Genomic DNA, 17616 nt, shown 5'->3' with positions numbered 1-17616 from the left:
AAGAAAATAAGAATTCAAAAGAGAATAGTATGGTACTAGTACCATATATAAAATATAAAATTATTTTCTGAAAATGAAGTGCAGCATCGGTTGCTTATTCTAAGATGAAAAGCAAGAGCCATTAGTTACATAATCCAATATTATTTTTCTCTTATAAACATAATTATTATTCAATGATAAGGGATTAGTCATGACTCATGACCTATGGGACAACACGGTTGACGAATTCATTAACTTTCTTGCAATAATACTATTATTGTATGGATATTGGGTAGATACCTGACCTGACCAGTATCTTTAATTATGAAAACAATTGCATGCACATAATGTTAAAACAATAGACAAAATTAGGCTGAAAATTGGCGCACCAAATTATTGAAAGAACTTTGGGTTTTCCTTTTGGTGCTATCTTTTTTAAGCCCTCAATATTTAGGTTGAGAAAAATTATAAAAAATAGAGAAACAAAAATTAATATTTTTATATTTTATTTTAATAATAAATTAAAATAAATTATAAAAGTTTAATTTATTTTTTATACAAAAAATTAAAATAAAATATAATAAAAAATTAAATAAAAATAATAAAAAATAAAATATATTAATTTAATATTTTTAAATATAATATTTATATTTATATTTTATTTATCAAACATAATTTTATATTTCTATATTTTTTATTTTAATATTCCATACCTATAAACAAACATACTCTTAGATATCCAACCTATTAGCACATCATTTTAGGTTTTGTACGTGCATGAAGAGCACGCAGAAAAAGAAGAAAAGAAGAAAAGAAGAGAAAGGGGGGGGGGGGGGGGGGGAGGGGGGCGCTCCTGCTTACATCGTGTCATGTATAAATAGAATTTTAAATCATTGAATGTATCTTAGACGGTATATATAAATATAGATGAGATACAATGAAGGTGTAAACATTCCACATATATGCAAATGAGTAATAGTTTAAATGGCATAGTCTCCACATACTCAATTAAGAGGTTGCGAGTTCGAGTCTCATATCTATGGTAAAAAAAAAAAAAAAAAACATCCCACATATATAGAAATTAAAGAAGGATCCTTAAAGCTAAAGGTTTTGAAAGATGAATGATGATTGAGAATCTCAATTTATTATTTTAATTATCATTTTAATAGGTAAAAAATTAAATATATGTTATTTTTTTAAAAAATAAAAATTTAAAACTTTACTTTTTTTTAATTAAGAAAATACTTAAAAGGATAAATTATAATTCATAATTATTTTTCTTGGAAGATTATCCCGTCTCTATCTTGGCTGATATTAATTGCATTCTTGGGCCAATTATTAAGTATGCAGGTATTGCTGTATTTTACAATCACAACTTGAACTTTTTAGAAGATAATAGTACAAAGCATGTTAATTTGCACTTTTTTTTGTCCAGATAAAAAGTTTAAAATACACTTGACCTGTATAATTAAAAGGGATTTAAGCTTTGGGCAATGTATATGGAAGGTGAGGTGAAACTAGAAGCTTCAATTTGGATGCAATTTGTGGGGAGTAGAAAATATCAACTAGTAGAAGAAAACAGAGAGACTAAGGAAGTGAAACCGGACACTTGCGCGTACCCAAACCCAAGACCAAGAGAGATTCACAGCTTAGTCAGCGCACGTGAGAGAGTTAAACCACCCGTTAGAGAAAAAAATAATAATAAAAAAATAAATAAAATCAGAGGATAATGGAGTAGGGAATCATCAATTAATGGTGGGGTCCATGAAAAATTAAGCTACATTTCAATCTCATTTGGGGTTTCATTTTCATTTGAATTTGCATCTGCATTTGAGTTGATGAGAGAAAAGAAAGGAGATAGAAGCAAGCTGCAAGCGCTGCAAGTGGGACCCATAGCTTTGGCATTGAATAATTGACTTTGACCAAAGAGAAATAGAGAGAGAAAGAGAGAGGAAGAAAAGTCCCACTTTCCTCTCTTCTTCCTTTGTTTCCCTTATTAGCTGTTGCTGGTGGGCGTTGTTCTCCAAGACAATAAAAAGGCTTCCACCTCCAATCTTGCTTCCTCATCTACAATTCTCAATCGAGGTCTTCTCGATTTTCTTCTCTCCACACACGCACTCTTCACTCTCTTATCTGCAACAAAAACAACCTTATCAAAGTATTACATACACACTTTCTCTCTAGGTATGTTTTTTTCTCCTTCATGTTTTGACTATGTGATTGAAAAAAAAAAAAAGGGCTTTTTTTCCATTTCCTTTTGGGTGTTCTTGCTTGATCTTAGCTTGTGTAGCTTGAAATGGATGAAAATGGTTCCTGGGTTTCATTATGGGTAGATCAAAGTTTCAAACTTTGGGTTTAGGTTTGTTTTTTTGCCCCTTTTTCTGTATACCTTTTTGGGTCACTTTGTTTAATCTTTTGGAGATTCAAATCGAAGAAAAAAGTTGGTGTATAATACCACGTTGTGTCTTAGATATTTGATGTCTGATACATAAATTATACTTTCTAGGATCTGTTATTACTTATTAGTTGATATGGCATAAACCTTTTTATGTGATGTTATAGTGATGCAAAACCATGGTTGTTGTTAGATGTTGCCGGGATTGGGAAGTTTTTGTTTGTAAAGTTAGGGCTTTTAGTCCATTTTCTTTTCCTGAAATGATAATAGGGTTTGAATTTTGTGGCTTATTTAGTTTATGTTGTTGAATTATGCAGGATTTGGGGCATGTGCAGTGGTTCAAAAAGTAAGCTTTCTCCCTCGGACGAAGTCATGGAAGGTGAGTTTCAGAAGCAGAATCAGGATGGTGTCCATAACTTCTCAGCTTTGCTTGAGCTGTCTGCATCCGATGATTTCGAAGCTTTCAGAAGAGAAGTTGAAGAGAAGGGTTGTGATGTAAACGACGCAGGCTTTTGGTATGGGAGAAGAATCGGATCAAAGAAGATGGGTTTCGAGAAGAGGACCCCTCTCATGATTGCTTCACTGTTTGGAAGCACCAGGGTGCTGAAGTATATTATCGAGACAGGCATGGTTGATGTGAACAGGGCCTGTGGTTCTGATAGGGCAACGGCTCTCCACTGTGCTGTTGCTGGGGGCTCTGAATCCTCCCTCGAGATCGTCAAGCTCTTGCTCGATGCCCATGCTGATGCCGATTGCGTTGATGCTAGTGGTAATAAGCCTGTTAATCTGATTGCTCCTGCCTTCAATTCTTTGTCAAGTTCAAGGAGGAAGGCCATAGAGTTGTTTCTAAGAGGTGGGGAAAGAGATCAGCTTTTCAACCAGGAGATGGAGCAACAGATGCTCTCTTCTCTCTCGTTGAAAGAAGGATTGGAGAAAAAGGAAGGAACTGATAAGAAAGAATATCCTGTTGATGTTTCGTTGCCGGACATAAACAATGGTGTCTATGGAACTGACGAGTTCAGGATGTACAGCTTCAAGGTGAAGCCATGCTCAAGGGCTTATTCCCATGATTGGACTGAGTGCCCATTTGTTCATCCAGGGGAGAACGCAAGGAGGAGAGACCCACGCAAGTACCCTTACAGCTGTGTTCCCTGCCCAGAATTCCGCAAAGGGTCCTGCCAGAAGGGAGATTCCTGTGAGTATGCACATGGTGTTTTTGAGTCCTGGCTTCACCCTGCTCAATACAGAACAAGGCTTTGCAAGGATGAGACTGGCTGCAGCAGAAAAGTCTGCTTCTTTGCTCACAAACCCGAGGAGTTGCGTCCTGTGTATGCTTCCACTGGCTCAGCTATGCCTTCGCCAAAATCTTACTCAGCTAGTGGACTTGACATGACGGCGATGAGTCCTCTTTCGCTTAGTTCCTCATCGTTGCCTATGCCAACCGTTTCAACACCACCCATGTCACCCTTGGCAGCTTCTTCATCTCCCAAGAGTGGAAGCTTGTGGGCAAACAAAATAAACCTTACCCCACCATCATTGCAGCTCCCTGGCAGTCGCTTGAAGACTGCTTTGAGTGCCAGGGATTTCGATATGGAGATGGAACTGCTTGGTCTAGACAGCCCTGCTCGTCAACAGCAGCAGCAGCAACAACTAATTGAGGAGATTGCAAGGATATCTTCTCCATCTTTCAGGAGCAGGATTGGTGATTTAAATCCTACTAACCTTGATGACCTATTAGCAGCTGCTGACCCTTCTCTCTTGTCTCAATTGCATGGAATCTCTGCTCAACCTTCAACTCCTACGCAATTGCAATCGTCGATGCGCCAAAACATGAACAACATGAACCATCTTCGGGCAAGTTATCCATCCAATGTCACTTCCTCACCGGTGAGGAAACCTTCTGCTTTTGGGTTTGACTCTTCAGCTGCTGTGGCAGCTGCAGTGATGAATTCAAGGTCTGCTGCCTTTGCAAAGCGAAGCCAAAGCTTCATTGATCGCAGTGCTGCAAACCACCACATTGGGCTGTCTTCGCCCTCCAACCCCAGCTGCAGGGTCTCCTCTGGCCTTTCAGATTGGAATTCCCCATCTGGGAAGCTTGATTGGGGTGTGAATGGAGATGAACTGAATAAGCTGAGGAAATCAGCTTCTTTTGGATTCAGAAACAATGGGGCAGCAACTGCCTCCCCTTTGGCACAGTCAGAACATGTTGAGCCAGATGTCTCATGGGTTCATTCATTGGTTCCTTCTGAAAGTTCTGAGATATTTGGTGCTGAGAAGAAGCAGCAGTTTGATCTCAGTAAAGAAAGGCTTCCACCATGGGTGGAGCAGTTGTATATAGAGCAGGAGCAGATGGTAGCATAAGGTGCTGCCATGGGAGCGCTCCTTGGTCTTTCTGACAAGAGTTTATTTATTTATTAATTATTTATTTATTTGAACTGTTATTACTATCCAACATTAGAGTATAGTTAGGGATAGAAGAAGAGATGTTGCAAAGAACAGAGTTCAGGTTAATCCAGAGAATTGAGCATAGTGTCGCCTTCTTGATCAAGGAAGACATGGAGAAACGTTGGATGAAGGATGCTGAATTTTTTTTTATTATATTATTTAATTGGCCCTCCTTTTCTTAGTGGGTTGTTGTATTTTATTTAGCACAAGTGGACAAGGTATTTGTCATTGATATTTGATAAAGCAGGTCATTTTTTAAATATATATTGTTTTAAGTCGGCTGATAAATTCTTATAGTATTCTTTGGGCATCCTATTCTTATCTGTGTTGGCTTTCAATTTTCAACTGTTGTGGTTGTCTTTATCTGGAAATCTGATTCGTCCTAAAGCATAAATAAGTATTACTATTAATTAATCTCAGGCAAAAGGAAATCATTTCTTAAAACTGCTTCTGTAGTTGTGTGTGAAAATCAACAGGAAATGGCGCCCGCTATGATAAATAATCATAGGCTGGAAACATGATTACTTCAAATCCAACTCATTTCCATATGACCTTACCTATATTATTTTGAACGTTAAGGATTAGGATAATTCATTTTTTTATTATATTATTTTGTTTAAGGAAGACAATCATGTTCTGCGTATCATTATCAAGAGTCCTAAGCAAAAATCGTGAGAAGTTGCAACAGAAAACGAAAATGGCTCTCTATCTTCCAAATTAAATTTTTAGGTTTATTTGTCAATTCGTGTAGTGTATATGCTATTAAATTTGTTTTATTTACTTTTTAACGATTTAGCATTTGCTTTTTAGTACCGAATATCGATTTTTATGTTTTACAGTATTTCGCTTCGGTTTATTTTTTGTTTATACAAAAAAGATAGTAAGATTGAGGGCATTAAGAAATTATCCTTTCCCCCAAATTAAGATATTATGTTCCCTCTGAAGTAATCATGTTCGAGTACCGTTAGAAATTTAAATGAAGACAACTCTAAATACTTAAATGTGGCTGACTAGCTCATTATTGCCTCTATAAATCAAAGAGTTTCATTTTTTATTATATGTATTTAAGTAAGGTAAATCACTTTTTCTTCCACATCATCAATTTTATAATAATAAATTCTTTTTTAGCAAGCAATGAATAAATGCCGAAATTTATATGAAGCTAGAAAGGTGCCACCCTCGAAACAATTTTTCAGAAAATAATTCGAATAGTAAATTCAAAACCATAATATATTTTGCACTACTAGATATATAAAAGCTTGCATATTAGCATATACATAATTTTCTCTGGTCGTATTTTCATTTATCTGATAGTAAAATAGTTATACATTTAGTTTGAGAAAAATTACTGAAATATTCTCTTCACGTTTAGCGCCTTATTGAGTCTAATTATAATATACAAAAATAAAATATAAGCACACACAATAATCAAATTACTCTAACACATGTAAGAATAATAAATGTTTTTTACAAGCGTAACTACTAACTAAGCAACAGACTAGAGAGTAAGAGCTACCTCGGAGAGAAGTGAGGCAGGTTGGCGGTTAGCTAGTCCAGAAATTCAACTTGGAATCCACCTGGACACGCCCACGGGAAAAATGAATCATGTAACTTGGTTATAACTGCCACCATTTACGATTTTCCATTCTTCTAGCGAGTTCTTTGGCCATGGATGCAAAATCTTCTGCCCCATTTGCCAGCTCTTCAGTACGTTCGTTGAGCAGCTATAATAAAAGAAAGTAGATACCGTTGGAAAGAAAAGTAATAAAACACAATTGGAAGAATTTCAGCCAGGTTCCAATCAATAATATGTAATAACTCCATTTTCTCATATTGGTAAATGGTCACATTTGCAATCAAGCCTATTTTACAAACAAATCAAACATAAAACTTGGTTGTAGCAATTTAAATTTTGGCCTCTTCATTAGAAGACGCAATCAGGAACCAAAAAGAATTTTATTGTCAAAACTTAAAAAGAAGAAAAGGTATTATTTAGTAGAATGTGTCATGCAGCTAGATAATGGGATTTCAACTATAATTAAGATGAATACAAATTTACTTGAAAAAGATTTTTGTTGTAATTCATATAAACCTGTCCAGAGATATATAATTCATGTAAAATAGAATAAAATAATAATGTACCGCAAGCTTTTCTTGCCGCTCTAGAAGTTTTTGCTTTGCAAGCGAAGCTGCTGCAGCGGCATCCTGAAACCATTCACCATGTCCAAGGGTCAGAACTTGTAATCTAAGAAGATGAATAAATTAGAGAATTTTCACAACTTACATTTGCCTCTGTCTTTCTATATTTGGCCTTAACTTCATCAGCTGTTCTAGCTCTTGGTTTTGAATCAGTGCCTGCATCCTCAAACAGTTTCTCTCTGTCCGTTGCTTTTCCTTTATCTGCAACCCAACCGTTCAGTGTTTAAAAGATAAACATACCGGAATGAGGAAATAAAACATTATAGAGGTGTACCTTTCTTGTCGATATCAGTTTTCTGTTTGTCAGCTGTTTTTCCTTTATCTGCAAGCCAAGCATTCAGTATTCAAAAGATAGACATAACACAATGAGGAAATACAAATGTTAAATATACCTCTTTTGTCATCATCGCTTTTCTGTATAGGTGAAAGGACTATGGGTTCATCAATATGAATATCATCTGCAAGAGAAAGTAAAAAGTTTCATAAATAAAATATAGATGGTAGCAGAAGAAGAAATTAAGGACAGACCTAAGTCAAGCTCCAAATCATCAAGTGGATCAACTGTGCCTGATGAAGGCTTTAAGAAGGGAGGATTTGAGAATAATTGATCTAGATTCTCCAAAATATTAGGATGAGCTGGTTGATTTGCATTTGGATCTGCTTTTCCCGTGAAGTTCTTGACAAAATTAGCAAATACAGAAGTTGTTCCCTGTGGCAAGGAAAGTTGAATTAAAAATCCTGTAACTGTAATGAAAGAACCAAAAGCAAAGAAAGCCTGAAAAATTTGGACCTGTCTTTCATTCTGGCTTGGAGATTGACTCACAGTAACATCAACAGCAGCTTGGAGAACTTTATCATGAAGACAAGGAAAAGACTCCGGAATCCTAAAAGTTTATGTTTTAAAATTGAGTTTACACATTACTGAGTCTGTAAATATGACTTTCTTTATAAATTTTATAGAGGCTAATCACATTCAGCAAGTTTACATGACCAAAGAAAGATACCAGAACTCATTTTGCCATGTCAACAGTGATATTGAAGCAATTTCATTCCCATTGACCTATATAAAAAGTTGAAAACAAGATAACCGTTAGTCTGATTACAAAAGCAAAAGGCAACTGGAATTTGTTCAATTGTAAAAATACAAGACCTATTCATGCAATGCATGTTCTAGGATCTTTCAGATGAAATGCTTTCCGAAAGATCCATGCACATAGAAGGCAAATGTTTAGTGCTTTTAGTGAATTTTCAATTTTTCTCCTTTAAAGCAGAAATGTTGATGTCAATTGTGGATTATTCGGTGCAGTTAGAAAGATCACATTGTATTTCAAATGTTAATAATACATTATATATCACAGGTGATGCTTAAAAGAAAATAAGAAATAAAATAGGAGAAACAGAATAAACTTGTTTATTTGGCCTACTTGTTTCCAAATAAGTGCAGTTCCTGCATGATTCACTGTACAAAAAGTTGAGTGAATGGATATCGGTTAAGTATACCAAATTCACTTTACTAAACAGACCAATCTAACAGGTTCCTGCAACAAATTCTAACAAAATAGCACTTTTCAGGAGGAATTACAAACCAGAATTATTTGTCCATTTGAAGAACATATTGTCTTTTCCATGTCATTTGTCCAATTCCATCTTAGGACTGACATTAAAGAACTCTCTCCCAACACTTCCAAAGTTGGTATGGACCTGATGAAAGTGACATTACATCCATCAAAAGCTTGTCGTAAGTTGCTGGAAGAAAAATATCAACACCAACATTTGACTGGAATTACTATTATGGATTCAGAGCAAAAAATACGATTTCTCTTAAGCAATACACATAATTAATTCATTATGCATTTTTCAATTGGCAAAACTACAGGTTTAATATTGGAAGGAGGAGGAGCCAAAAATCCCAGTCATGAAGATAATATAGAATTAACGATATTTCATATATACATGGTTTATTTGAAAACTGAAAAGTAATATTTCAAATTTTTAAGAGCCCATGTTAAATTTTCTTATTAGTTGTTAGCAAATGAAGTTCAACTTCTTTCTTTTGGGCACTTCAGCATTGGCTATTCTCATTAGAACCTGACTCAACTAGTGACCTAAGTAGGTTACATGAAGACATGTATTACACGAAGCACTTCACCTTACTTCAATGCCTCCAGTTTGATACAGTACAACAAGAACACATTCTTTCTCATGTTTCTTAATGATTGTAGTCCAGCAGCATTTCTCTACAAGGTTCACCTTCTTTATACACTTGCTGCTATCCTGCTGAAAATGATTTTATCAAGCTGTGGAAAGAAATAAATTAAAATTTGAAAAAGAATAGACAGACGAATTGCACCTCTATCACAGATTTTAAAGTGTGTAAGCTCAATTCAGTCTCATAACAAATTAAAATGAGAGAGTTGGATACTATCTCCCCGAAGTATGAAGTTTCTACGGTAGTAGCTGTTTCATCTACAACTTTTGCATCTTCGGACTGAACATTGTCCTGAATTCCAGAATCACTCTTCTGAGGTGATTTTAATGACTCTGTTTCAGTTGATAGTTCAGAAAAACCATCTGAAATAACACATCACCAGGTAAGAAATGTAATTATTTGGCAATTTTATATATGTACATGTTTCAAACCGAAATTACTTGCCTGTAACATACATTGAAACTGCATTCAATTTTGCATTTACACTCATGCTCCTACTGCAGACCATATTTCCATTTGAAGTATCTACTACAAGAAGGTTTGCATCCCTTGTTATAATGAAGAGTAGCCCCTTTTCAGAACTATCAGAATTATCAGATACAGATTGCTGTGGAATGTTTAAGCTACAAGAGTCTGAAAATTTTGCAGTCAGAGAAATAACTGCTGAAGGTGAGTCAGGTTCAGTTTTCATAAGAAACAAAACCGATGATGTATTGATATCAAGCATAGCAACCTGCAAAGTGGACTAGAACGTCTAAGTTGGAAACTCAATGCCCTCCAAATCCAAAAAGCTACCTGACAACTAAACTGACAATAAATACACCATTTCTTTCAACAAAGAAAGGAACTGGATGATCTCACCTGGCCATTTTCATATCCAACAGCAAGCTTCCCTCCATGGTTTGCGAACTGTAGGGTGCATACAACAGAAGTTTGAAGGGAAAACAGTACTGTGCAATGAGGTACATCTCCTTGATGCTTATTGTGAACTACTGTCTCAATAAATAAAAACAGGTTAAACTAGATATTAGAAACATCAATTCAATTTGTAGTGTAAACATAGACACAAAAAGAATCTTCCATTTTCATATCGCGTAAACCAAATGCACCACACTGCAGCAGGAAAGGGTACAACTTTAACGTACTCTCCTTTGTTTCCAAATGTTAAGATGTAAAGTCATACCCAATAGCTTACACATTAGGGAGAAAAGATTTATCATATGGTATCGAAACCTCTATGAACTAGTGGTTAAAAGTTCAGTACTTCTTGTTCTCATTATTCTAAACAAAGCAAATTGAATTTCAGTATATGATGGTATGGCTTGTGCATTGTCCACACTTGAAACCCAACTAACTATTGCATAATGTTGTGTTATGATGTAAAGCCATTTATTTGCCTTTACCCAATAGACTGAGCTTTTGGGAGAGATGGTTTACAAAATGTTATTGGTGCCTTTATGACAAGTAGTCTGGAATTTAGTGCGATCCTTGTTTACACCTTTTCTTCTATATAAAAAGTTTAAGCTCCAACACAAGGTAGGGTGTGCTTGTGCATTATTCATGATTCAAGCCTAATGAGACACTTGAAACAAATATGGATTTATTTTTAAGTCAAATAGAGAGCAAACCCAACCTTCAGTTCCCTTTTCAGTCACAAAATGAAAGGTTGTTTCACTTGAACTCTGTATTAGACCATATAGACGGACCTACACTCCGACAAGATAAAATTATCAGAGATAGAAGACTTTATTTTATGGAGAGAGAGAATGACAAACAATTTCAACACTTGTAAAACTTACAATACCACTTTCATCACCAACAGCCAGGTGTAAAGTATCAGGGCAAAAATCCAATGCTGACACTGATGCACTTGCACTGTCACTGTTAACATCATTTACCTATCAGTTGCAGGAATAATTTTCTGTTAAGTCTCAACAACCTATTAATATTAGTGCATCCTGTATCAATAGAAATATATGCTAGTTAATTTTGTAGTATGCTAATGGCTAACCTCACATTTTATGTTGTAAACTAGTGACAAAGCCGGATATGTGGCATCCCATATCCGAACAGATCCATCTCGGTATCCTGCTATATATATTTGAATGATATGATCGTCTTCTTTGAAAAGCTGACCTGGAACACCACCGGTCAAAGGCCACTTTATGCCCATACTTGTCTGATTTTGTACTAAATGCTGCTTTGCAGCTACAAGAACCTACACAGATATCCCTTACAATTAATACTGACAATAGAGCTGCTTTATCTTCAAAATAAGTTATCAACATTTGTAAGGAAAACATGACATCTATGTAACAGTTTACATAGGCATGGCAACTATTGATAAAGAAAGAACAAATCTTTGGACCCACTGAATATGCATTTACCTGAGACAAGTCCCTAAATGTCTTCACATCGTGATCTATCACAGCAAGCGTTGCAGTTGTCATGTAGGGTTCAAGAGTGGGTATGACCATGGGATATTGCAGTGTATGAGAAGTAGTCTTCTTTTCTTGCTTAGACATTAAAGACGACAAACAATTGTTGTCATAAAGATCCAGCTGTCCAGAATTGGTCAACACAAATATCATATTACCAGTTCCCGCTGCATGGTAATCACTAGATAACAAAACCATATCAGCAAAGGAACCATTAAGTGCAATATTAATGCGACCAGTGCACTTAATACTTTTTAAACCAGATGACCAATCAAGGCCCAAAACCTGTAAGTAAGAGAAAAGGGCGTGTCATATTGATTTATCATCTATATAAGTTGAATATATGAAAGCTTAACAAGCCACTGACAGTGCTAAACATGACAATAGTTAATTTTTTATTCTGATATGGCAAAAGTACAAAACTGATTGTGGCAATAAGCAGTTCCAACAAAGTAGTTAATTTTCAGTAGAAAACAATTAACTAGCAATGCAGAGGCTGAACAATGTCTGTTCCCCGAGTTCTTAACTGCAGCCTGTTTTCTTCCTTGCAACTCTACCACATTAGGATGACAGGAAGTATATTTATTGTGTATAACAAAAGCAATCCACCAATAGATTGAAAAGGCACAAACCAAAATAATAAAGTTGTAGTACTCATCTAGTTACTTTTGTTGTCTTTATTTCTTTCCTAGTGTGGTTCATTTGTTCTATTATTGGACAACAATTCCTTGAGTGCAACGCTTGAATTAGCTCTCTCTACAGAAAGTAACTAATGAATATGTGATCTCTTGAGTTTTTTTTGCCCGCATCCCTACTTATGTTTTTGTATCATGAAACTCCTGAATAGGAACCTTTCTTCAAGAAGGGGCTAACTCATGAAAAATGTTTGCAATAGCATCTCCACACTTAGCCCACATAAGACAGGGTTTTTTCCTCCAACTGATTTTTTGTTAAGACTAAACTGTCTAAAACACTAATCAGATAGTTTGTTATGACAGGAAATTGTGGTAATCATGGCTCTGTTTTATCATGTTCTATATACAGAAACCACAAACACACCCAAAGCTAGGATTTTCTTTTTCTTTTCCTTTTACCTCTAATAGTAACTATTAAAACATCATTGCCAAAAATAACTACTATGAGTATGAATCTTACTGTCAGAACTTCTTCAGACCCAATTTCATCACCACCATACACAAAAAGTTGGCTTCCATTATTACCAAAAGATTTATTGGCACACCAATGTAGAAAAATAATAGGAAGTCTTCTAACTGCCGATGATAATTGAAGCTTGACAACATTATTAGACAACTTTTGGGATTGATGATTTGAAGAAGAGTAAGCATTTGACAAATCCCAAAACATTATATCACCATCTACATAACCAACAACAACAACAGATCCATCATTAGATGCCCATGAAACACAGCTTATCTCTTTATCCTCTTCTTCATTATCTAATTTATTGTCAGAGGAATCATCCTTAGGGTCATTTGAATAACTAGTCACCCTTTCTATCTTCAGCTCAGTGTCCTTTTGTCCTCTGATTTGAACAATTTTATCTTCAGAAGAATCCCACAGTACTATCAAGCCATTCTCATATGCCATCAATAGTCTGCAAGATGATGGTTTTATTGAATCAATAAACAAACATACCTTACGCAAAAAGTTAAGTTCTATTGTTACAAACACATATTCTACATACACAACTTTTCATATTGGTTTTTTCTGTATTGTAATTTGTAACTGTAAATAATTAGCATAATTAACCCTTAATAGAGCCAAAATGGATACTGGATAACTGGATGGTTCAATTTACACAATAAGTATATCATCTTAGATTTTAGGCATTCAAGTTATCTAAATGCATCAAGGAAAAAATTTTAAGGTCGTAAGTCTGAATAAGATCCATAGCAATTTGACCTTTATGTTGATTGATTCAACTTATATTTTTTATATAAAAATTTTGCTTAACCATCCCTAACCAATTTACTCTGCAGACTGGAAGGACAGGGTAAATTAAGCTAGCATTTCATCCTAACCCACAAAACCCTCAAGTTAAACAGGCAGATTGGCAGACTGCCACTATTTTATTTGGCTTTTCTCCTTTCCTTTGAATGAGTGCAAACATTATTAAGAGAGTAAAAGCTTTATATTCTTCTTGCTTTCTATGTTCACTGGGTCTCTACCTTTATCTTGAACTATATGTACACTGAATTTAGTGTCCATGTTGTAAACACCAAAAAGATATACCAAGCAGTTTGACTCACTTTAAACTAAAGAATCCTCATTTATAATTCATTTCCAAACAACAAAACGGTCAAGAAAACTTAGTTGTCCCCTGAAAACATGAATTAAATATACTGCATTCAAATTTTGTAGAAGAAATTTCGTGATAATTCAATTTTGTTTCGTCACTTCCGTGGTTAAAGCCTATTCGCAAATTATTTAAACTCTAAAATCACCACGACTCAAAGTCAGAATAAACCTGAAAAAATGAGAACACAATAGAATGATCACTAGCACAGCCTTCGAAAGCAAGATTACCTAATATTCGTGTCATGCAAATTCCATTAAGATACAAGGAAATCAATTAGAGAAACTCTTAAAATAATTTCTAGTGTTACCTGTTTCCATTGGAATAAGGCGGATGAAGAACCCTGATCACTGAAATTTGATCAAGTGATATTCCAACTGCATCTGCAAAGGTGAGTATCATTTGAAATATGTTAGATGTTAGAGAAATGAACAATAACTCATGGAACATTTTTTTTTTTTTAAGTTTTGTGCTCTAATATAATGTAAGCATTACTACCTAACACCCTTCACAAGTCATTCTATTCCCCTCCAAAATGAAGTACAAATATTCTAGTAGCTTCTTTTTCTTTTTCTTCTCTCTTTTTCTTTTTTCTTTTCATGAGCCACCTTCCCTATACTGACTTCATTGTAGAAAACTTACCAGATATAACATTTGTAGGAACATAATAAGGCAATATATCAATTTTTCTGCTTTCAGCGTCAAACTTCAACACGTATACCATCCCATGCTCACTCCCAATATACCTAAATATCATAAGAAGTGGGGAATAACTAATAAACCCATGTGCATTATTTATCAGAAAGTGTTATATGCAAATGCTGATTCCAAATCACATGAACAAGTATTTACATGTAACTGGTGCCATAAATAACAGAGAAAGCAGTTATAGTGGACTCCCACTGCAAAGCAGAAGCAATTTGCCTGCTTTCCAAATCCCAAATCTGCCATGATCAGAAACGTAATGGGAAAATTAGTAAATAAAACAGCGGTAAGGGGGAAGAATAAGAGGGAAACAAGAAATCGACAAGAAATAAAGTATAAAGAAAGCTCAGATGAAAAATCAAAAAGCAGTCAAAAGCAGACATGGAAAATGCCTGATCATAGACAGTTTTTAAGAACTTTAGTAGCCTTAGAAGGTACCTGAATCTCATTACGACTTGAGACACTAGCAAGAAAACCTTGATTATCCAAGAACTGAGAGAGATCAAGAAATATTAGATACCATAATATTCATGAAAGCCTCAATAAATATTTCACTTTGTAGCTTCTATAGTTCAATCATGGGCACCTCCAAACATACATAGAGCACAGTTCTGTACACACATCATGTGATACTCATGATCACATGACTCTAGACACGGATACGGACATGGACACGGACACTCAAAATTAGAAACAAGACACATTATCCCGGTCATAATATAATATACAAGAGATTGAATGTTTTTGATAAAATAAATAAATAGAATAGAATAGTCTCTAAAATTGAAAATTGACCGAAAATTATGAACCTCTAAATTCTTGAAGGCTGTATGCTTAGACGAGTAAAGAATTCCTTCAATATTGTCTCCTCCAAACACCTTTATCCTGCCATCACTGCAAGGGTGAAGAAAATTCCTCAGTGAACTAATAAAGCCACTAAATCTCTCCATGGGAAACTTGTTAAGTCCACAACATGATAAAATGCTAGTGTAATATTGCTATTCCAATACATATGCTACTCCTCAATCATCAAACAGAAAGAATAACGATATTGCGTATGTATTCCTTTTAAACAAAATTGAAGGAAAAAGTATTCAACGTATCCTCAGGTAGTACATAACAAACCTGCCTAACCAATGAAAATTAATATAGCTAGTTACAAAAGCATGCATACTATACATGATCTTCCTTAAAATTAATGTTATCTGATTCACGAATTGGTCAATACTATTATGTTACTACTTTGGTAAATAACTCACAGTGTTCCCACAGCCAATAGACGCTGGACGCGATCAAATGCAAGGATAGACGCCGTAGATGGAACTCCGAAGTGAAGAACAACTCGCGGATCGAAATCCGCTGATTTAGAAATTCCTTTTCCCGCTTCCTGCTGCAGAAAGAACAGAAACACGGCATCGATTTCAAAAAAAACTCGCATAATCATATCAATGCATAGCTCAACAAAGAAACTTCGCACATTCAAAATGCACAATCGATGAAAACAAGTAATCGAAGAATTCGCCAGGGAAAAAAATAGAAAAAAAGCATTGATCCATGGCGGAAACGGAGGCACGCACTACCTGCGCATGAGGAGATTGCTGTGGTGGAGGTTTCTGAAAGAATCTAGAAAACATTGCTGTTGATGTTGATGTTGATGATGACGATGAATGAATAGAAATGAGCTCTCGCTTCTTTCTGTGCTGAAGATTTTGTGTATTCGGGTTTTTTCGGTTTCTGCGCGGGTTTCAGGTACCGTGTTACTCACCAGTATGATGCGTCGTGCAAGGGCGCTTGTTCGTATGATGTGATAAAAAAGATGGACGGTGATGCGGGGCTGCAGGGAACACTTCGACTGTTCGACCGTACGATTTGAAGCTGCAAGGGAGCTATGAAGATGTGTTCGAAAAAGCAAAAAACTGAAAAAGGAAGATGTAGGGCCCGTGGAAGTTATTCATTGCTCTATTCCATCGACTTCTTCTCTTTCAAAATTAAAACGTATTAACATATTTTTCCATAAAGAATAATTATAATTGACCAGTAGTTATTGATTTACCGATAAGCAGCTGATTCTAAACTAAATTCTCCTCTTTTTCCCTGAAAATTTTACTAGTTTTACTTGTTCGGTTGATAGAGTTAACAACCATACATGATAAAAGATCTATCAAAATCATAATAAACTTATATGTATGTTACAATTTAGGTATAGAAATGCTATAGTATCATTAAAATATAAGTAAAATTCTACATCCAAACAAAATTCTTATCTAAATCTATCCAAGTTGTTGTAATAATTTTTCGGAAAATTCTCCTGTGCTGAGTGAAGATCTATCCCCACCCGCTGACGATGCATGTCGCTCAAACGCGTGTCCAAAGATGATGCCAACGAAAATTATCGTGGCCCCCTCAGTTGACAGTATCTGTGTAAAACTGTAAATTGTCGGTACTTAGCAAATGGTTTAGAGATGATAATTAATGCAGTTAAGGATAATATAATTATTGTAATTAATAATATTTTATATGAAATGGACGGGACTGTAAAACCTTTTTTGTTTGGTAAAGCTGGGCTAACCAAAGTGATTAGTAGTTGACATGTAGATGTGGTAGTATAAATGTGGTGGACACAATATATTTGATAATAGGTATACATGATGCATGTCCCATTACTTTTATTATCCGAGTCCAATGGTAGAATTAATTTAAGTTAACTTGTATGTTAAATTTTATAGGTTTTGAAATGTTTAGATAAGTTTAAGGGGATATTTTTTGTCTTTTAATTTGATTTTTAATAAAAGATAGGATAATCTTACAATTTGTAATTTGTTTGTCTTTTTTTTTAATTAAAAACATTAAAAAAAAATAAGGGATGATAACGCTATCCTAAAACTCAAATAATAAAATGGGATTAAAAAAAATGAATGATTAAAATAGT

At 35.0% G+C, this 17616-nt stretch overlaps 2 protein-coding genes across 4 annotated transcripts; one reads left to right on the top strand and one right to left on the bottom strand.

The window, feature by feature from the left end:
- Positions 1 to 1788: 1788 nt before the first annotated feature.
- Positions 1789 to 5107, top strand: LOC112764173 (zinc finger CCCH domain-containing protein 29). The gene is made up of 2 exons (XM_025809715.3): positions 1789 to 2163; positions 2692 to 5107. Exon 2 carries the CDS (start codon positions 2702 to 2704, stop codon positions 4733 to 4735), a length of 2034 nt encoding a protein of 677 aa, XP_025665500.1. The 5' UTR covers positions 1789 to 2163; positions 2692 to 2701; the 3' UTR covers positions 4736 to 5107.
- A 986-nt stretch (positions 5108 to 6093) lies between these two features.
- Positions 6094 to 16682, bottom strand: LOC112764172 (lethal(2) giant larvae protein homolog SRO77). Of its 3 annotated transcripts, none has more exons than XM_072222321.1 (25): positions 16268 to 16682; positions 15947 to 16077; positions 15497 to 15581; positions 15126 to 15179; positions 14835 to 14926; positions 14625 to 14728; positions 14293 to 14365; positions 12821 to 13280; positions 11615 to 11950; positions 11239 to 11445; positions 11027 to 11125; positions 10861 to 10933; positions 10089 to 10219; positions 9672 to 9960; positions 9369 to 9589; positions 9168 to 9292; positions 8605 to 8719; positions 8023 to 8078; positions 7809 to 7902; positions 7547 to 7727; positions 7411 to 7476; positions 7293 to 7340; positions 7104 to 7219; positions 6962 to 7024; positions 6094 to 6543 (listed from the first exon to the last, which is right to left on the bottom strand). In XM_072222321.1, the coding sequence occupies exons 1-25, from the start codon at positions 16319 to 16321 to the stop codon at positions 6436 to 6438; spliced, it is 3381 nt and encodes a 1126-aa protein (XP_072078422.1). In that variant the 5' UTR covers positions 16322 to 16682; the 3' UTR covers positions 6094 to 6435. The 3 variants fall into 3 exon arrangements, with proteins under 3 accessions (XP_072078422.1, XP_025665496.1, XP_072078423.1); XM_025809711.3 differs by having other exon boundaries at positions 9168 to 9295; positions 16268 to 16605; XM_072222322.1 differs by having other exon boundaries at positions 9168 to 9295; positions 10089 to 10216; positions 16268 to 16605.
- Positions 16683 to 17616: the final 934 nt, after the last annotated feature.

This window comes from Arachis hypogaea, chromosome 17 (assembly GCF_003086295.3).
Source record: "Arachis hypogaea cultivar Tifrunner chromosome 17, arahy.Tifrunner.gnm2.J5K5, whole genome shotgun sequence".
Lineage (NCBI taxonomy): Eukaryota > Viridiplantae > Streptophyta > Magnoliopsida > Fabales > Fabaceae > Arachis > Arachis hypogaea.
Note: the sequence above shows the minus strand (reverse complement) of the source record. Positions and strands in the feature narration are given on the sequence as shown.

Bases quoted from the DNA above. Each gene is read 5' to 3' on its own strand.
- LOC112764173 (XM_025809715.3), top strand. From the start codon at position 2,702: ATGTGCAGTGGTTCAAAAAGTAAGCTTTCTCCCTCGGACGAAGTCATG.
- LOC112764172 (XM_025809711.3), bottom strand. From the start codon at position 16,321: ATGTTTTCTAGATTCTTTCAGAAACCTCCACCACAGCAATCTCCTCAT. The intron at 7,477-7,546 runs GTCTGTCCTTAA...TTTCTCTTGCAG, and splicing joins TGATTTGGAGCTTGACTTAG to ATGATATTCATATTGATGAA. The intron at 6,544-6,961 runs GTACATTATTAT...CTTTTATTATAG, and splicing joins AGCGGCAAGAAAAGCTTGCG to CTGCTCAACGAACGTACTGA.